At 41.5% G+C, this 21,433-nt stretch overlaps 2 protein-coding genes across 4 annotated transcripts in view; both read left to right on the forward strand.

Annotated features, from left to right (window-relative positions):
- The window catches only part of PTPRR (protein tyrosine phosphatase receptor type R), a 149,787-nt gene extending 142,930 nt beyond the window's left edge, over positions 1–6,857 (forward strand). For all 3 annotated transcript variants that reach the window (XM_061454800.1, XM_061454802.1, XM_061454801.1), the window contains one exon: positions 5,654–6,857. In XM_061454800.1, coding sequence (XP_061310784.1) covers positions 5,654–5,747 — 94 coding nt within the window. In that variant the 3' untranslated portion in view covers positions 5,748–6,857. The remainder of the gene's footprint in view (positions 1–5,653) is intronic.
- Positions 6,858–7,478: 621 nt separating this feature from the next.
- The window catches only part of PTPRB (protein tyrosine phosphatase receptor type B), a 63,358-nt gene continuing 49,403 nt past the window's right edge, over positions 7,479–21,433 (forward strand). Inside the window, exons 1-3 of the mRNA XM_061454803.1 lie at positions 7,479–7,659; positions 8,917–9,309; positions 17,548–17,786. Of these exons, the coding sequence (XP_061310787.1) occupies positions 7,605–7,659; positions 8,917–9,309; positions 17,548–17,786 (687 nt within the window). The 5' untranslated portion in view covers positions 7,479–7,604. The remainder of the gene's footprint in view (positions 7,660–8,916; positions 9,310–17,547; positions 17,787–21,433) is intronic.

Here is a 21,433-nt window from a genome sequence, read left to right on the forward strand (position 1 = left end):
TATTGCGCACAATGGGAGCTGTTGGTCTGATTGCACTTTTCTTTCTTATTCTGCTCAGGGAAACAGGATTTTGTATAAAGTAAATAAACAGGGTTGTACCAAGAATAGAGAAGTCTTGTTCCTCTTCTGCTGTAGGTACCGGGTCATATCATCTCCTCACAAGTATCTTAACTGCTTCTGACATGCATTTCTTCTTTAAATGGAAACAACCTATAAGGGTGCAAATGCTGAAAAAGAACTTAGGTCAAAGGTATAATACAGGATTTTTTGTGTTCTGAAGAGCTCTGAAAGATACTAGAACCACAAATTGCAGAAGGACCAGAATTCATATAGTTAACCATGTTTATGGATCACCCCCTCTGCCTTCCTCTCTGATGTGCCTTCATCCTACTAGAGATTGTAGTGTGATCCTTACAGGGCAACACCAGTCACTTGGAGTGTAAACTTCCGCAAGGGGAGTTACTGACCTAAAACCACTGCAACATGAAAAGATGGGAGAACTGAGGGAAAAGTGCTTACTCTGTTTGAAATTATCAGTTCTAAATTTCCAGCACTCCATTCTGATTATCTCTTCATCTTATTGAAAAAGGTTTGTAGTGTTCTCCCCCACTTTAGTGTTTCTGTTATGAAATGACCTTTTTCTTACTGCTTTTACACTCCATTTTAGAGAAGTGGAAGCAAACTCTGGTCTCAGCTAAGTCATTTTTCATGTCATTATTTCAGCCATAGAAAATATAATCTAGATTTTCAGTATTATAATTGACAACACTATTTCATTGAGTGTATCTGACCAATGAACTCTCTTATATCTATTGGTATCCTAGATAAACTTGAAAGATAATGAAAATCTGACCCAAATAAAAGAAAAGAGGTTTTGGTTACTGAGTTTTGCTGAGAAAAATGTCTTTAAAAATTAAAAGACACATATATACTTTTTTATCGCAGGCAGTGCCTGAGAGTTATATAATCTGAAATTCATTCATAACAGCAATCTCAGTGGCACAAAGCCTGTTATAAAAATTGTTAAGTCTTGTGATTTGCGTATTTCTGGGAGGTTTTTAAGTTTCACGTTATATAAATTGGCCATATTGCATAATGGATCTCGCTCACCTGGCAGTGAGTTTATAACAAAGATTGCTAGAGCAGAGTTTAGCAGCTTCTCAAATTACAGCAGCCACTGCCAGCCCAACCAGATTTTATGAACACGGTTCATAAAGTGGCTGAGTATCACTCTTACATGGACATAGATCGACGAGACCAGCTTCCACTGATGACAGAGGGCTGATGTGTTGGTTACTGGCAGGTGGTGTGTGAGATTGGGTCATTACACACGGCATGAGCTGGCAAAATGAGCTTAATGTCCCACTAGACTTGTTTGCAAGTGGCCAACATTAGCAATGGGGTACAACCAGGAGCAGGGCAGGTACAGTGATGAAGCTGTCTTCTTCATGACACTGGCCAGCAGCTGAGCTCCAATTTATTCTCTGTGCATCAGATTGCCCTTAGAAAACAGAAAAAGAGTTCAGCAGAAAAGGATGGTTTTATCTGACCACCTGAGAGCCAGAAACCTGCCTAAGTAGTACACTGAATATTTCACTCCTGGTACCTCATCTCCACTAGGTTCCCAGCCAGACTTGCTTATGGTCAGAGCTATCCAGACACCTGCTGATGGACCTGCTGATGGAATAAACACATTTGATAGTACCCACTTGTGTGTGAACTTTTTGTTGCATGTGTCCATGGCCACATTTCTACTAGAGTGAATTAAGTAATAGAAGAAAAGAGCTGCACTTCAGGGACTCACAGTGATGCTGTAGTGATTTACCAAAACATTCCCATTGTCCAACATACTGACAGAGAACCAAACAAGGATCGAGACAAATTCGAGATGGTGCCAGAAAGTTATGCTGAAAAAGAAGCTTAATTAAGTTTTTATGTAACCCCTCTGGAAACAGTATAAAGCAGAGTTCCAACAGGGAATAAGACAGAAGAGAGTGGCTCCTAGGTAAGGTATTTCCAGGTGCCACTTTCTTCTTAGCTGCTTAGGGTAAGTTAAGGGGTAAATGTATCTGGCAGTAATTGTATGTGCTGAGCTAACATGAGGAAAGGAACCATCCACTCAAAATCTTGACCCAGGATGGAGATACAGCCATGCTATGTGTGGATTCATAGAAAGACAGACCCACAGGTCTGCTCAGCTTAGCTTTTTTCCCAGATCATTTTTTAAGTTTTTCAACAGAAACAGGAAACGTTTGATGTGAGGCATCTTCAAGACTGACTGTGATGTTGAGAAATTTTGCACATTCTTAACCTCAAAGGCACATTCTTGGAATGACATCCAGTAAGTTTGCTCTTGGCTCCTCAGACAGGATGAAAAGAGTTTCCAGTGTGCGTCAATTCATTGTTTAAGTGTTTTGACTAATCGCCACAGGTTAAAAAAAAATAAATCCCAAACCCTGCACCGTATTCATTCTGAAGCAGACTGCATCCAGCTGCACTAGCAGCAAGCCAGAGGGCAGGGTAAAGAACGCTTTCCTCCCCCATGGCTACCCAGGCAGAGCTGGTTGCGGTCCCCAAGCCCTCAGGATACCAGGGGCTGTTTCTTCCCAGCACCACTCCAGGGAGTCCCAAAGAAGAAAAGAGGCCAGCAGCTCACAGAGGAGCTGGCGGTGTGTGCTGGCAGAGGACAAAGGCTGCACACCCAGAGGTGCCATAGCTGTGGGTACATCCCTGCTAGCCACTAGGGACATGGGAGAGGAAACCTCCCTCCTTGAGCAGATTTCCTCCTGAAATGCTCTACCACACAGCCTTCTGCACAAACTGATGTCTTAGGGTCACAGATAATTCCTTGCTATTAAACATGAGCCTTGCACAAGGACAAAGGGGAGAAGGACGTGGGGATACTGGTAGATGAAAAATTGGACATCAGTCAGCAATGTGCACTTGCAGCCCAGAAAGCCAATTGCATCCTGGGTGGTATAAGAAGAATAGTGACCAGGAAGTTGAAGAAAGTGATTCTTCACCTCTACCCCACCCTTGTGAGACCCCATCTGGAGCACTGCATCCAGCTTTGGGATCCTCAGCACACAAAAGGCACAGACCTGGTAGAATAGGTCCAGAGAAGGGGCATGAAAATGGTCAGAGAGCTAGAACATGCCTACTGTGAAGGAAGTCGGCAGCAGCTGGGGTTGTTCTGGAGAAGAGAAGGCTCCAGGGACACCTTTTTGCAGCAATATACATATAGAAGACTTATAAGAAAGATGTAGAAAGCATTGTTACCAGTAGGGATAGGACAAGGGGTAATGGTTTTAAACTAAAAGGGAGTAGATTTAGGTTAGATATTAGGAAGAAATTCTTTCTTTACTGTAAAATTGGTGAGGCACTGGCACAGGTTGCACAGAGAAGCTGTGGCTGCCCCATCCCTGGCAGTGTTCAAGGCAGGTTCAAGACCAGAAGCAACCTGGTCTGGTGGAAGGTGTTCTTTGCCCATGGCAGGAGGGTTGAAACAAGATGATCTTTAAGGCCTCTTCCAACCCAACCAGTCTGTGATTCTATGGTTCTATGAATCCTGTGTATAATAGCACTGACAAGGCCAAATTGTCAGGTGTCCCTAGGTTGACAGGGAGGTGAATTGGTTTGCCCATACAGGGTTCAGAAGCACCATAACATCTTGGTCATGCTCACATAGGGCACATGCAGTAGCGCTGGACTCAGCCCCAGGCAGTCTTACACATACCTTCGTGGTGATTTTGTATGTTACTTCAACACCAAAGAGGAAGAAGCAAGGATCACGCCGCAAACAGCCTAGTGCAGCCAAACTTGTCTTAACCTGCCCTTCCTGCCAAGTCCTTGTCCCTAGATATGTTACCTTCCTCTATCCCTTCTACACAGCAGATCTAACCTGGGAAATGTACTCCCTTAGAGAACATCTTGGGGGAAAATTGATGGGGCAGACAGGAAGGGAAGCTGGCTGGGAAGGGGCTGTGTGGGCAAGTCAAGACACAGTAGTGACAAGGAAGGAAGGAGGCTAGGCAATAGAGAGGACCAGAGCAAAGCCCTCTCATCACCTTTAGACTCTCACTGGATATCAAGGCAGGGAACAAGCACAGAGGAGAGCAGCTGAAGACAGCAGGCAGCCAAGAGTATGAATTTGTGGATGTCCTTGTTGGCAAAGCTAAGAGGCTGCTGCATTTTGCACCGGATGGGACCATTTAAGGGTCTGTGATTTAACTCCTACGGCTAGCATATCATAATAGACATGCAGCTCACTAAAAGGTGTTCTGCAGTTGCCTGAGCTCACTGGAGAAGCACAGACAGCTGGTCATTTGCTTAAAGAACTAGGTATTTTAAATATGTTTTCCCTGACATCTCCCTTTAACCATCCAGTACCACTGAGGAAAATAAAAATAACTTGTGGCTACAGATAACGTTCTCTACTACTAAAGCACAATACTTGTTGAGGCATTTTTACCATTTTCGTATAGCTTTATATATCAGTAGACTCTTTTGTTGCTAGCGTGTCTAAAGGAATCACATGAGGGTTTGTCAGACCTTCTCCTTTAAGATACCTGGCTTCGACATTGCTCTGTATCTAAATCCCTCCCAGACCTGATTGTTTCATTGAAGATCTAGATGAAGCCAAATACAATGCACAATTAATGTCTTCCTTCCCACTAAGGTCACTTAGTCCTTCATCCTCCCAAAGGTAAGTAGCTGTTCCAGGGTGCGCGGAGGATGAACTGGGGGCTTGATTCTAGAAGCAGAGTAGGTAGCTTTGAATACCCTGGCAGATGAGATAATAGAAGTGAAATTAAGTGAACTTGAGGCTTCACTCCATGAGAAGTGAGACCTGGGAGACTAAGGACTGTCAGAAAGAGGCTAAGGTTAATTTCAGAGCTCAGTGGTATCACTCTTATTAAATACCACACCTACCTCCTGGAGGACATCATCCTCTTCCCACCACCCTGCCGCTGGCACCAGAGATGTGGGACTTGATCCTCATACTTAGACCTGAAAAAGGGATTGTTATCAGTTGAATATATTAAATGTAGGCATCTAATCCAAACTGATTGTAACTAGTCCTTTTTATGGTCAAGTTAAACTCTTTTGTATTGTTGGTGCTGAAATGAGTCATTGCTGTAAAATTTCTTAGGTGGCTGCTGTTCAGACAGGATGCATTGTAGGCGTTAGAAAGAGGACAGGAAAAGCTGCTCTCTGCACAGGCGATCTGAGGGTCATCAAAGGTTACATTTTTAGTAAAGGACAAAAAATGAAAGGCCGCATTCTGACTACTCCCTTGCTCCATAGTAGTACTGCTGTCCATGTATCTGGCCTGCCTTGCCCAAGTGACTGAGCAGTATTCTGTTAGAATGTGTTGAATTTTAAATGTAGGTTTTAACAGTGTAGATGCCAGATGTTTTCCTCTCCAGTTCTTACCCTGACGGAGTCGGGAATGGTGGCTCATGCTGGGCATGTGCTGGACAGTATAATATACGAAGAAAGTGCTTCTGCTCAGGCATATCTCCCACTTACACAAGCAAACCCTAAGTAAAACATTGAGAAAAGGTCTTGTATTATTTGGTGGTCAAGGAGCTGGCAGGGGCTGCAGATTATCGCATTCTTAAGATTTCATTCCGATGCGTTTCCTTTTCAGGGGCGGAATGGTGCAGACCAGTGAACAGTATGAATTTGTGCACCATGCGCTGAGTCTGTATGAAAGCAGACTTTCTGCAGAAGCTGTCCAGTGAAGCCAAGGAGTGTAAAACCAAATGTCAGTCTCTTGAGGTAATTTGTTTCATTACCTACCAGCAGCTTCTTCAAGGAGTTTACTGAAGTGGGAAGAGCGGCTTTGAGGCCAACTTCTGAAAGGATTGTGGACGGCTTGGCAAAACTATAGAGATTTGTGGACCCTTACTATATATGAATGTATTGTGAGCTTCCCAAAAATGATTTATAAAGAAGGTACTGTGCTGAAAGAAGGTATATATCTAAAGGTGGGTTTAATTCTGTAATACTGATATCTGCCATATGGAATGTATGTATGTGCTACTGCTGCAGTTGGATGGACATTGGAACTTCTACAGAAGAAATGTTAATCAAGTGTATAAATGCTTTAACGTTTGCAAACTGTCTTGTGAATGGACTGTTAACTGTACTGTAAAGTGCTATTACTGATTATGTGGTGAGCTTGTTTCTTGGCCACATAATATTCTTGCTGCTAAAATTGCAAGTGTTCAATTATGGATTAAAAAAAAAGATGACAAAAAAATGAAAAGTCTTGGTTTTGAAAATATTCAAAAATGGTTCATATTTTATATGGAAATACATGTTCTTCATACTATTAACTATTAAATGTGTATTTACTGTAGGTCTTACAGAGCAGTTGCAGAGCACAATGTCTGTTAATCAGTGTGTACGTATTTACCCTATGCTGTTGATTGTTTCAGAACATTCTTATGCTACAGACCCGAATCGAGTGTATTTGTAAATTGTGTAAGTCATTTTACTTTAAAAAGAAAACTTTGTAGCATATATTAAATGGTAAGGATTTTAAATATTTGTCTGTCTTTTATTAATAAGGATTTTTTTGCTTATGTTGTTTATCTGCTCTGTCTCTTTCAGTAAGGGATAGATACCTTTGGTGATATAGACTGTTCCATGACAGGTTATACAAGACAGAAAATGCTGCTATGACTGTTTCCTTTACTGATCAGCAAGAGTTTGTTTTTAAGAGAAATGCAAAGTTGGCGTTATGACTTACAGCACTGGGAAGTCTGTTTACAGGGTATAATGAGTTTTTAATGCAGTGACGTTGACTTTGCTTCATACTGCTAATAAATTGCACTTGATATAAAATAGTTACTGAAGTGTCTCTTCTTAACCTAGAGAAGGTAATGCACCACACACTCTTGTACTCCTGTAAACAGGCACAGCCCAGTACAGTTTGTTCAGCCTTCACCATGGCTTTAGACCACTGCAGAACCAATCCAGAGGACACAGGTAATCTCCCACTGACATGGATCAAGGTGGATCACCTGATGGTAAGGCAAAACCAGCATCACTTGATCCCTTGGAGAGAGTTTAAGACACGGTGCAAACCTCAGAGCTTTGCCTCCTCCTCTTCCTCTTCTCTCTCCCTCCGCCATCCACTTGGCTTTTAGAACATGTGGAGTTAGAAGCATTGATATCAAGATTTTGCTTGATTATATATAATGTTTGTTTATTCTCTGGATAATACAGGATATACTCATTCAGCACCATCCAGATCACCTGCAGACTTTCAGTATTTCACAGGCAACAAATTACACAAAAGTATAATCCCTTCACTTTTTATTCTAAAGAGATACAATATCACCTCTTAGTTCCCCAGGTGTTTGAAAACTTCTCTCTCTTGCTTGTATTTTCCAAAATAAAGCAACTAGTAAACTCTGAAGAATGATATGAAAGGACAAAGTGGTGTAAAACTCCCCAAAACAATTGAATAGAAGGAAGTGCTCGTCACTGACTTTTTCCCCCTGTGAAGGCACATTTCCTTCCTAGCCTTCGCTTCACTTATCTGAGGTGGTTTTTTTTTAAGAGAAGCGTGGGGAGTTGCTAGAGGGAAAATGGATTCTTTATTTCACGTCCTGGTTTCTACCTGCCTTGCCTTGACATTCTCAGGTAAGTGTCTCTCCCCACTGGGTTGCTCTTTCTGCCTCTGAGCAGAGCCCTGCGGCGCAGCTGGTGACTTACAAAACCTGAGTCATTTCTTTGCTGGGGTTCATAGAGGAGGAATGGGGGGCAGGGCCAACACAGCCCGTTCTGTTTAGATCGTTTTTCAAAGGAAAATAAACTGTCCCCTTCTATGCTAGAGATACCTCTTTTCATTTTTACGAAGACCTCCTGCTAGACAGTCCAAGAGCTGATCTTTTTGAAGGGGAGATTCCTATTTTTTATTCCTACTCTGTGAAACTTCCAGAGCCAGGAGTTTTCTGTGGTGCTTAGTTAGAAAATACCCAGTCTGTAAAAACAGGGGGATGACAAACCTCAACCAAGGGAAATAAATACACTTGTCGAGTATAGCACTTTGTCACTAATGATGCTGGAAATGTTTGAGTAACTAAGATATAAAAAAGAGAAACCTAAACAAGATATGGCAGGGACGCTGCCTTTGAAATAACCAGTTCCGTGTTCTGTTATAAGCATGAATTTGTTGTTCTAACTTTGGGGTTTTTTTGATGAATGCATTGCAGTTCTCTTTATTTGTTTGGTGTTGATCTTTCATTGTGGTGGCACAAAGAGCTAATCTAATGTGAATTAGGATGGTCATGAAACTAACAGCTAGAGACATTGGAGTAAATCCAGTAAAATAGATGTACTTCCTATCAGTAAAGAGCCTCCATTATGGCACAGACACTGAGAGGCACATAGGTTTGGGAATGTCCTCTTATGTTTTCTTTGGAAATACTACGAGTGTTACTAAAACAATTTCCAGGCAGTAAATTATATTTTAAAAGGACTGTGTCCTGAAACTGGAAATAAAAAGAAAACTGAGAGCCCATGTAGATCTCTCTATACTTTCCAGCAGGGGAAGTGGGTATTTAGAATTGGTATTTAAAGTTAGTAGTTCTTGACTTTTTTTCTACATCCAGTTTAGTTTCTTCTTAATTTTTATATATAATGAAGGTTGAGGTGACCTTTGCTACAATAGTTGCTTTATGCATTCTCATTCTTTACAGTACCAACACTTGCATCGTGTGGATTGTGTGTTTGGGGTTTATTTTAAATAGGTTCAACATATGGAAAATTCATGAAAAGTTCAGCACATAGAAAGTGGGAGAATTTATTTGCTGATGCTTTTTAAATCATCAAGAATTTGCTTTTTGTTAAATAACCATGTGTAATCTGTTGTATTTTTCTGGAATTTTCCTCTTCCAGAGGGGTTTCTGATTATCCATGTCCAGAAACAGCAGTGTCTTTCAGAAAATAGAGGAGTCATTATGGAAAAGTGCAATATGACCAACCCCAACCAGGAATGGCAGTGGACAGCAGATGACAAGCTCCTCCATGTGAAATCTGCCCAGTGCCTGAGCATCTCTACCCGCTTTGCCCTTTCATCTCGCAGCATCATTGTTGATTGTCTCGAGGCAGTCAGGTGGACTTGCCATGAGGAGGACGGGCTCCTTATGGTGGCCAACAGCTCTCTCTTTCTCACAAAGCAAGGCCAGAAGGTAATGGCCAAGCAGAGTAAGAAATACCTTCACAGATGGAGGCAGCTAGAAGCCAGAGAGACGGGAAAACCTGTGTATGTAAATCTGTGCTCAAAGCAAGGTGAGCTACTCCTTCAAGGAAGTATCCTGGAAGTTTTGCTAACAAAAATGTATCTTGTATGCTAACAAATGTTAAAAATTACGAATATAATTTTTCGTATGTGAAAAGAGTTTAGAGAACCATAAAAAGAACAGCTGAGTGCTGACTTTCTCACAACTGGTGGGGTTTTTAAGCCATTTTATATTTTCAGGATGTCTCTCCTTTTCTCTAGTCCCAATCTTTGTATCAAAGTGCTTATGAGCTGAAGTGCAAAATAAGCTGAGTATGCTAAGTGCAAACTCAGCTCATTTTTTTTGTGTCATTTCCTTTTCCACTTTTAAACAGAATTGTGGGTACTAACTCCTCATACTTTTAAAAACTATGCATAAAAGTCCTTCTCTTCTGCATTCATTTTACTGTACAAATCCAGATTCAATCTGCCAAGAGCAAGAAGACATCTGAAAATCAAGCACATGCACAAAGGTTATTTCTCTAATTAACCCAAATGTGTGATTAGCACAGACACTGAAGGTCCCTTCCAACCCAAAATATTCTATGCTTCTATGATTCTATTGCTTCCATGTTCACATATTTAGTGTTGTTCTGCCTTAGAATCATAATATATATGAAAACACTCAAAATTCTGAAAATAATGACCTGAACCAAAAATCTCAGACATTCTTGCAATAGCCCTTTGAGGTTCATGAGTCTGTGCACATACTTAGAGATGTGTTGATACACCAATGTGTTTATACGTTTCCATATGCATAGCAAAAGGGAAGGTAGAATGGTTTGAATACTGCTTAATAACACTTTTCTTGATGATCCTTCCTGACAATCCTGTTGATGTTTGATTTTTTTTGTGCAGTATTAAGCAGCTCTTCATGGTTAAAAATAAGAACAACCTGCAGAGTTAAGCTTTTTATTGGGCCACATACATTTTATTCTTACCTTTGCAGGATTAAGAAAAAATGTTTTATGGCCCCATACTTTTGCATATGGCCGAATTTTCAGAACTTTTAAAACAAATCCTTGTTCTTTCTAACCTCCCATTCATTGTAAGGCAGGGTACCATTTTATCAGCAAATGTGTAATTGTAGAACCCCACTCACAGCAGCAGGACTACCCACCTGAGTGGAGGTCTGAAAGGCCAGCTTGCAGAATCAGGGAATGGAAAATGACCAAGATGCCATTCTAGCCCACCCATACATTTTTGAGATTTCAAAGGCAAAACCATTTGAAGTCCTGTGTATAGGGTGAGTACGTCTTGCTTAGTCAATGCACCAGAAAAAGTTAAGATGAACTACGTAGGTAGTGTTATTTTCTTTAGGTTGCTGGATTAAGTGTGGCCTAGCAGAGTTAAAGTAACCTTACATCCTTCTTTTAATCATCCTCCTTTTAATCATCCTCAGAGGAGAAGCAAAGTGTAAAATTAGTCTTTCAAGAACATCTGCCTACTTTCAGTGAAAGCAGCAATGGAACAGCCTAAAATAACATATTCAGTCTCTATTTAGCTAAGATAGTAAAAACTGAGCAAAGTCTTTGGAGCTTAAATCGCTTAAGTTTTTCTACTCCTAAGTAAGACTGTATTTTTATATAATTTACCCTTTGTTTTCATAGTACTCATAAAAATAATTCTATTTTGGCAAAGGAGTACTTCATTAAATTGCACCTCAAACATCTTATCAGCCCATATACAGTACAAGTTCCAAACCCAACAACTGCAACTACCTTATATTCAGGACTTAAATGCCAAGCATGATTTTTCTGTGCCTGGGGAAAGTCTGAGCTTGTATTTAGATTTCAGATCAGCCATCTGAGATGTGCTTAGATACGCATTTTTTTTGCTACAATCCTGACCTACATGACTGTCTGTGGAAAGCAGGGTAAGTTTAAATATCACATCTCTGTTCAGCCAAAGGCCACTTTAACAGCAGACAGTCCTTCTCACACAAACGCATGGTTGAACCTGGCCTCTGGCTGAAACAACGGGCACGGAGAAGGGCCATGAGGCATCAATCTCCCTTGAGATGGCAAGACTTCTGTTCTCATTAAATTCACAAGTAGATTCTGGGCAGAGAGAGAAATAGTGTCTATACTGCCAATGCCTTCTTTTCGCTGGCCAGCTCTCGAGATCAGAGCTTCTCTAAGACAGGATCCAGGAGAAGGGACAGGAATGGAAACAGGGAGGAGGAAGACATGGTGGGCGTGAAGGGGTAGAAGTCAGGATGACTAAGCGGAACAAAAACTTTTGCATGTAAATAACAATTATGGAACAAACCCTGTGTTCTCTTTTATGTCTGAAAGGCACCCAGCACACCACACTAATGCCTATGTCACTGCTGAGTTGTAAGCAATTCTTACAAGATTCCTTTGTTCTGGGAAGGATAGTTTTAATAAAGTATCCAATTAGAGAGCAGAAGCAGTGCTATGTAGCACCTCAAGTATTACCAACAAACCTCAAAACCAGTGCAGACCAAAATTTATTCACTAAGTGGAGAATGACTTCAAACAGGGAGACACAAGTCCAAGCTTTATGCTGCAGTTGTTCATTGAGACCTGAAGACTGTCACGCAGCCTGTAGAACACTCTGGATGCAGAAGGTGACATCAACTGTTTTGTAATATGATGCTCTGCAGTGCTTTTCTCTTCTACCATTTCATACATAGCAGGGACATCTCCTGAAGGAATTGTAGGTGCAAAACCATAGAACTGTGAATATCAAGACAAAGTCCCATTCAAAAGAATGGCTGATTTTGTGGAGAAGAATGGTTTTATTACTTACTGTTATGTGCCAAGTAATTAAGAACTATAGTGAGATCTACAAAGATAAAAAAGAAGTTGGACAAGGAATTCAAGTAACACAGCATCTTTTAATCTCTTTGTTTTGTTTGCAGTCTAAACCAGACAAAATAACAGATACTATGTATGAGCCAAAGCCTGATGTACCATCTGATGTTCAGACTGTTACCTCCACAATCCCTCCTCCTTTTCTACCTCAGTTTCTGGCCCTGTATCTTGTCTTTCACATGGGCCTCTCTCTTCCCCTTGTCCCATTTTCAGTTTGCCTGCCTGGGCTTATTGAGTTCACATCTCATTGCTGACCCTTCAGCAGATGGAGGGTAGAAAAGACCAGAGCAGTGCACGCTCTGAACCACTGGAGCAGCAGTACTGACTGCTGAACATGGCAAGGGAAGACACATGCATCTTCTTGGCACACTTGGGAAAGTGGAAAAGCACCAAAAAAAGGTGGCAGAAGCAAAGAAAAGGCAACAACTCTTACCCATTTTTGTGGTCATTTTAATATCTCTGGGCTTTGATTTTCCTACACCTTTGGTGTTTGTAGTGACCACAACAATCCATCCACAGGTTCGTAACAGGTTGGATTTTTGTGCTTGTAACCTTTACAAATTTGTCCAGGATAAATTAGAACAGTAAGAATCAATAATTTCATTCCACCTTTGAGTTGACCCAAAACTTTTTTTCTAAAAAAGCTTTCACTCAAACCCATTTTTATTTTCCTGAATTATTATTTTATAGGATTTTAGAAGTGAAAGAGTTTGCTTACATCTACGTGAACCTATGCAATACCAAAAATGACTTGAATCTTATTTCTTTGGTCAAAGCAATTACATAGCTGACCACTTTTGCTCAGCTTCACCTGGAAAAAGAAAGGCATCAATGTCAGATGCTTGGATATAATTACAAGACTTTGTACCTAACCCAATACCATGCTGACAGAAGCTCAATGTGGTTTTACATTTCATAAAAAGAAACAGGGAAAAAAAATCTACAGTGTAGCCTAGGACTTTGCTTTTTGTAAATTTTATGTCTAAACGAGCCACAACACAAAGTGTTGAACAAAATCAGCTTGGGTACTTTCACATGGAAAAAATGGAATGATATGAGCAGCTTTCCAGAGCAACCAGGAGGACAGCAACTCCTGCTTTACTATTTCATCTTCTGCTGAGAGTGTGAACAAAGATGCCAATTCCAGACATCTGTACTTACTGATAATTTTCATTATTACATTTTCTGCCTTCATTTTGTATGGAACTCTGTGTAGTAGCTAGAGTGGGTTTCAGCTTCTAGATGTCTAAATGTAGGTGTCTGAAGGAAGGTCTTATTTCAGTTGTCTCAACATAGGTGCTTTCTGTCATTTGAGATGCTCCAAGATACCCTACCTGACATCTGACTGCCCATTCAGAAAGACATAGGTCTCCAATAGGTGCTATGAGAGCTCTGAGCAGATGTCTCAGATGCCCTAGGGCAGTTCAGATTGCACAAGGCAACCATGTTTGGGCAACTGAACCAAGTCCTACGTGTCTCCACAGTAGCTGCCTTTTTGAGCTCTCTTCAGTAGAGATGTAATCTGTGGAGTTAATGGAGTCTAGATACCTTTCAGTGACCAAGAATGTACTTCAGAGTGAATTGGGTCTGTCCAGAGTGTCAGAAATAAGTCTGACAGAGCCCTATTATGTGTTATCACCATAGTTATCTGGGATGTTCAGCTACCACTAGTGTGGAAAAAGCCTTTAAGTAGCTACTTCAGCATTTCAAAAACAAGCAAGTAAAAGACCTACTTAGGATTAGACTGGAGTTCAGAGGCGTTTGACCTCCCTGACATGAGATACAAACATTGCTAGCTTCTACAACATTTCAGATAAAGAAGGTAAAAAAATTTCAAGCAGCATAGACGGTGCAGTTTTTAAAAGGTCTACACTGAATGGGAAAGAAGGGTCATTCTGTGGATTTTGTTCTTCTGTCACACTCCTCTATACAACAGAAAGTGGAAATACTTTTTTTAAATGGAGGCTTTATTTTTGCAGTCTCTTTACAAGTAGTTAGATCACTAAAAAGAGAATTCATTTTGTCCTGCACATACAGACATCTTAAAACAACCCCTTAAAACAGCCCCAGTCTTGCTGTCAGTGAGTTAGATGCAATCTTACAGATTATTTTATATATATGTATATATAACAGATATCTGGTTCATATATGTTTCATTAGCAGTTCAGCCTCTGAAAATGTGGTTGAATAGGGTAGGCAGACAGGTACGATGCAAGCTGTTTCAAAAACCTTCATCAGGCTGGCTTATGTGAGTCTGAAGGCACTACTGTAGGGTTCTCAGTACTTGACAGTTAATCAGCACTCTTGCTCATCATACATGCAAAACTTATGGATTTCCTTTTCTTGTAAGTAGCCTGCTGCTGTGCAGATGGATGCAGCCTGAAGTATGCCCCATGGATGAAATATGCACTTAGTCAGAATGTCATCATTTCTCCTGAGTGTGCTACTGATGATTACAATGGTGTGTTCACACACTGTATATCATTCAGCCACTGGTGATCAGCATCAGTGTCAGTACAGCGGTTCTGTTCCCATGAACAGTTTTATGACTGATTTCCAAAGACACTGCTAGAACAATGCTAAACACTTCCGAAAAATCCCACTGTTGAAATGTCTGTGTACTTACTGATGTCCAGATGGGAGGTGAGTTTTTTCTGGTTTAAAACTTGGGAAATCAAATTATTGTATCTATTTGCTTGGTTCTTATAATATGCAGTCTTCTTTCATGTGCCTGCTATTGAAGGACTGTGAGGATCCTTATATTAGGACTGTAGTGGTTTGCCTTAGAAAGATAATATAAATCTGTATCCTGATTTTCTTGAAGTGAGGGCAAATATGAACCCTGTTAGTCCAATGCAGGATACATGGAAAGTGCTGGTACGTATATCTGAAGTTCCAGTATGGCACAGTACTACATGCAAGCCATTTCCGTCCAGAAGTTACAGGTCACAGACTCTTGTCAGTCTTTGCTGGGAAAGATCCTTTAGCTGTAAACCTAGGGTAGCCCCAGGCTTAACAAGAGGAGTTGGGTTGTGCCATGACCAGCTGCTTGTTTATAGTACCTCCTCAGGCTGGTGGAACATTTCTCAGGACCAAGCATTTTGAGCTCTCCTGTCATCTCCTGCACCAGGAATGCCGGTTATCCTCTGTCTGCTGAGTTCCCATAAATGTCACTGGCAGCACCAGCTTCCCTTTTATGGAGCAGCAGCTTTCCTAGAACACAATTGCACTGGAACGCAAACATCTTCCTGTTGGAATCACTGCTGTTCATCTGTAAATAAAGCCAAGATTTTTTTTTATGTGTTTTTAAGTAAGTTGGGTGTGTAAATCTATATTTAGGAACCCAGTTGAGTAGCCTTTTTTCCTAAGCAGCTGCTAACCACTCAAATGTACTTATTTTTTCAGCCACCTTTAAATTCTAATCCCTGCTGAACTTAGAGATTATCTGAGAGAAGCAGAGCCAGCAGGCCTAACTCCTTCCAAGTCCTTGGGGCTAGCATTTCTAGTTGCCTACCACAGGCTCTCAGAGACCCCCAACTAATAAGAGATTCCCAGGAGCAATGACTGGAGTGGAATTTAGACAAAGTCTGGACTTGTGTCAGCTAACCAGTTTGTTGCAGCAGCTGATGACAGCTTGAGCACAGGGCTGCCCCTGCCAGACTATTCCCTGTCTTTTGGTGGGGGCCAGGAAGGTACATGATGTAGGATGACAGCAGACTCTGCACCACAGGCACTCTGCAGGGGATTCTGCAAGCACAGCAGCATGAGGATGATCATGCAGTGTTGGACCAGGCCTGAGAGTTCAATGAAGCCCTTTGCATGGGTGTAAGAGAGAGCAGAAATGGGTATGTAGTATTGTTTTCAGTGCCTTGATTTGGAAAAATAATTGATCAGCAGTTTTTGTAATTAAATGGACACTTGGATTTTTATATTCCCAGAGAAGCACAGTTAGATAAAAGGAGGGGAAACGTTTAATCTGGGTATCAACCTATTCCAGCAAACCAATCCTTTTCAAGAGGGTCTAAAACCCCATACCAGGTGAAGGCAGTGTGCTGTGAAGCACAGGAAACACTTGCATGGAAGCATCTCTTACAAGGGCTTATGATCTTACTTTTATTTCTGAATGCAAATGAGAGTGCTGCAAGTTTCTTTATATAAACATGTTAACATATGTATTTACACATATACAAAAAGAACACCACCATGTTAACTTCATGGAAGCTCACCCGCTGATCTTTTCGGTAAGAGGTAATCACACACTGGCCTGTTAAGACATTGTAATTGCACACCAAGTAATTACATTTGGAAGCTTCTGCTTCAATTTAACCCAGTCATTACTATTTTTTCAAGGGGGCTTGTGAGCTAAAATTGTTATAAATGGCAACCAGCCCAGTGGCTCAGCAGCAAAACAAGGCTCTGTCATGCTGGAGACCCCAGTTCAAGGACAGACAAAGTGTCTTGGGCATTCAGCCAATGCACACTAGCTGTGCTCCAGCAATGGCAGGGCAGCTTTTTGTCAGGAGAAGGGGCCAGTGAGTAATCCCAATCACTTAGCTGAAATGTGATGCTACCAGATGTAGGGGCCACCACAGCTTGAACCCTGCCCTCACAGCCACAAAGAAAGGATATTAAATACATACCAATGGGGAGGAAGAGCCATGAAAATGTGGAGGAAAAATGTGTAGTAAAATCTTTCCTGCGCTTTAATTGCAACTTTGGCATTCTCTGAAGGATACGTGACTAAGAAAGCAAATCCACCGTTATATTTGCAGACACTTCAGTTAACTGATACAATTGTTAGCTGAACCTTGGGAAGAGAGCAGTCAGGGGTTAGTATGGCCTCTGCATGGGACTGATTTAAAAGAGCAAGAACAACATCCCGTATGGGCACAAGGAACTTACCTTGAACAAGTACCTCAAATAAAACAAAAATATCTTGAACAAATTATCTTGAAAAATTACCTTGAACAAAGCCATATTTTGAATGTTAACCAACAAAAGGCAGATGAGAATCTGGTCCATGTACTTACAAGGAGGGGAGAGGGGGTATACTGACCATATAAAGCTGAAACTGTGGGCTGTTCAATAGACCCAAGCCAGTGAAAAAGCTCCCAGTGAAAAGAAGGCATTGTGCTGTTAATGACAACATACAACCCTTCACTTCAGCATCATTGAAGAATGATGTTTAAAATGAATGGTGTGAATGTTCAGAAAAATGAATGTTTTTCTGCTTTTGTACTGTACAGAATTTGGTACTGATGCAAAATACATGTTTGCATTGAAACCCAAAAGCTATAGAACTGACAGGTGCACTTAAACTACTCAAAAGTTGTATTAGCCACATTTATGGAGAACTAAAGAATTGTTCATAAAATGTAGAGCTAATTTTAATTGCTTTATTTGCCTTAGGTGTTCAAGATGCAGACACTTCTGTATGGAGTACTAGAACTACATCCCACCCTTTAGACACTGTTACCTCTAGGCCTGAAAATCTGCTGAAGAGTAGCACAGAGATGTTCATCAGAAATGTGACTGAACACTTCAGTAAAAATCTCATTGAAAACCTCTACTTTGACTTGAGATCTGCAGTAACAGAGAAAGCCTGGATTCCAACCACTACTAGTCAATATTCTAGCACTACAGAAGAGGTAAGGCAGAAGAATTATTGATTTTTATTAAGCCTGCTCCACTCTGTGGAGCCTGACAGCTATTGCACGTGGATGTTTTATGGCCTAAAAGAAGCCAGCTATGGCCTAAAAAAAGCCAGCTAGAGGACTAAGCTTTGTTCTATATTTTGATGGGATGCTTTGCTCATGCTAACAGTGCCCTTTGCTAGAAGCACAGCTGCAGAATAATTCTGCCGCTTCCGTACAGCAGAATCCTGGTGTGCACAATGCATTGGGAAAGTCTCTACACTTGAGGGAAGTGTTCAGTATATGCGAGAAGCAGTGAAAGCAGTATCTGTTCTCAGGGACTTGGGCTCTGCCACTGGTTTGTTGCATGACATGAAGGTCCAGCTCTAATTACCTTCTAAGAATTGCAGTATGTTTTACGACCTTATTTAGGATAATTGAGTCCTAAAATTACATACATGTTTTACAGATCAAAGCAAGTGAATTGGAAGGCTTCAGCTTGCTTTACAAGCAACCCTGGCCTTGACCTTGGTCAGATTGTCTACCGACTGATAGGTAGAGTGGGGACACACAGCCACTTCTTGATCTCTGCTCTGTCCAGCCACAAACAGCCCTAGCAGAGGAGGGGAACAGGGATGACAGCCCCATCCAGAGGAGGAGCTACCACTGGGCATTTAGTACCTCCACATCAGTTTCCAAAGTCTTCCTTTTCTGCAAGGCACAGTTAAGTAGTGGGCATTCAGTACCTCCACATCCTTTTATGAAAGGCACAGTTAAGTAATGTGAGAACAAACCTGGAATCACCACTGGCAAAATGTGCACAGACAATTAGAGCTAAAGCACACAGGAAATTATTAGTCACTGTATCGCTATCAACACACAGTGGTTTGGAACTGAAAATCCCTAAATTCTCTATGGCTTTTTCTCCAGAAGAGCACACTGCAGTCAGTATATTGGGGCAAACATGTTGTTTCAGTTACTACTCTGGGTGTCAGTGTTACTGTGGATAAGACTAAGAAATGTGGTTTTTATTTGGGAGTAATCTGTACAATCTGGTATGAACAACATTGCTAGAGACAGGGAGAAAGAAGAAGCAGCATCACCAGGCCTATGTTGACCCAAATAACCAACTCAAAAGTTTAAGAAGCCTGACATTGCTGTTGTAGGGGAAGGGATTGAGCCAATGATGGATGCACTGCACACTGTTCCATAGCTGATGGAGACAGTTCTTTTAAAATATGATTATTCCGGCTTGGTGCAGGCAGGTTGAGCTTATTTCCCTATCCCCTCCGTTCATGTGCACAGAATACTAGTCTCTTCGAAATGGAAATGTCCTATATAATCCGATATTACTCAAACTGCCTCCAGCACTCCTCCTAAATAAACCCACCAGTGCTAGAGAAATGGTACCATGGTACCACAGGTACTACCTCCTGTGTTTCTACCACAGTTCACATCCTGATTGACGTGATTTGTACTGAGCAAGTTGCTTAGGTCAAAGCTTCCAAACCAGAATCCTGATGATAACCACTCTAAGCATATGAAAAAATGAAACAACCCAAAACATTAATATCTGTCCCTTAGAGCCTCCAGCCAGATCTGGACATTTGAATCTAGATACACCAACTTAGACACACTAACTTAAAATCTTTGGCCTTCCTCTCTGTTCCCCTGTCTTTAAGTGTAAGCACCAAGTATTGTTGTAGGAGGACAATACCTTCTATGAACTGCATTTGCCTGGGATAGGTCCTCTTGTTTGCAGAAGAAAAGCCTTGATGTTATTTGGCTGTGAGCATACCCATTGCAGGCGGGAAGGGGGACGGAAAGTGGTAACACTTCAATTGGACAAAATGTTTGGTTTAGAGCAGCCTTGGTCTTCAAGTAAAATGCAGCTTGCACTTTCAAACCATGACAAAAGCTATGCAAAGCCCATTTCCTTTTGATTAGAGAGACGCAGAGAAAGAGGTTGGTGTTAAAAAAAAAGTCAGGAAACCTTGGGAAAGTGCCTGAAAGGGACTTTGGAACCTGCTATTAGAGACACGTCCGGCCACTCCAGAAACTCACTTCCAGTTCTCTTTTCTTTTTTCTTTTTTAATTAGTTTCTTGGCTTGCTGCACAGATCAGTAAGTGTTAAAGGCTGTGTGACTGCTGATTTGCTAAGAGCTCATTTATTCAATACCAGTCTGGAAATAATCACTCGTATTATGTTGGCTACTCTATATAAATATATTCCTACCAGTGACTGACGGACCCCTCCTGTTTTATTCCAGTGCTGGCATAGACATCTGTGTCAGATCTTAACCTTACAGCAGCTTTATGTCCAAGAAAAGGCAGGTTACTCTGAATGTTGTCATTTTCAGAGAGGGGTTTGAAGTAATTCAAATGTCCTGATAAGCATTCAGATTTGCTCCTCTCCAGTGCTGGAAAAATGTTGGTGTGGTTTATGCCATTAGGTCCAAAACCCACAATCATCTAAAGATGAATTTACACTGTAAAACTCTCTCACATTACAAGACACCTGTGTCATTTTAGTCCTAGTTTAGGTTTGATGTACACATCTTGTGTTTTCCATAGATGGTTTATCGCTGCACTAGCTCTTTGGGGCACAGTCTCTCCTGTTGTCTGAAGTATGTAAATCATCTCTTCCAATGAGAGATCTTGTTCTGCAATGGGCTTGAGGATGGCATAATAATCAACACATATCCTCACTTAAGGTGATGTTCACAGTTACTAACCATCCCGAGCTTTGCAGAGTAAAGCCCAAAACTTTCAGTGCCATGTCCCTAGGGCCAGTCAAGGGGCTCCACTGGGACAGAGGAAGCTTTCCACGAGTGCTCACACCTTCGATTTCTGAATGGAAGAATAAGAGCTAAGGTTTTTTCATACACTGGTATCTTGCTTGACAGGCTGATGCCTGAAAAATCCTATGGCAGTGGATCCCCTAAAAGGCAGACTAATGTTTGTAAGCCCTAGCACCTTTTTCTCCCTAAAATGGGACAAAAGTGAAACAGACATGGTACTGAATTTGCTTGAGGTCCTGCTTTTAAAAGTTAAAAACCCATGTGCACCATACAGTACAAAAAGATGCAGAAAAGTGCCATTCCCATAGAAGAAAGTAAATTCCTCCCCCTTTATGCAACCTCAGATTTATCCCATGGCTGCTAGATTTTGCCTATTTGAGCTTCTGAAGGTCTGAAACACTTCTGTCTACTTTTCCCTCACATACACGTTGAGTACACATTAGGCTGAAACCTAAACAAGAAGGAAATGGGCATGCATGGCAGAAACAGAGCTGTGCCGTGGCTGCAGCTATTTCAAAGTCGTGCACAGTTGAATACAGGGATACTTTCTTGCTTTCTGTTGGGTGTGTAGGGACTCTCATTGCTTCAGTGCCTCTGGCTGTGGTGCTGCCGGGCCAGGGAGATGGATATCTTGGTGGTCTGCAGCTAACCCCTAAAGACATCAGTGTTTGGGACATGGGAGCTGGAATGGCACTTCAGTGGTGGCTGAGGCTATGAGGAGGGTGAGCCTGGAGATGGGGTGAGAGTGAGAGGTGGCAGGCATGAGGAGAAGCGGACATGTGAGGAGAGGTTGCCCATCAAGCAAGGCAGGTGTGAGGCAAGGCAGGCAGGAGGTGAGGCAAACATGAGACAAGGCAGCTC

The sequence above is a fragment of the Pezoporus flaviventris genome, unplaced genomic scaffold, assembly GCF_033815535.1.
Source record: "Pezoporus flaviventris isolate CSIRO_AGI_PZ_B2104156 unplaced genomic scaffold, CSIRO_AGI_Pfla_v1 ptg000016l, whole genome shotgun sequence".
Classification (NCBI taxonomy): Eukaryota; Metazoa; Chordata; class Aves; order Psittaciformes; family Psittacidae; genus Pezoporus; species Pezoporus flaviventris.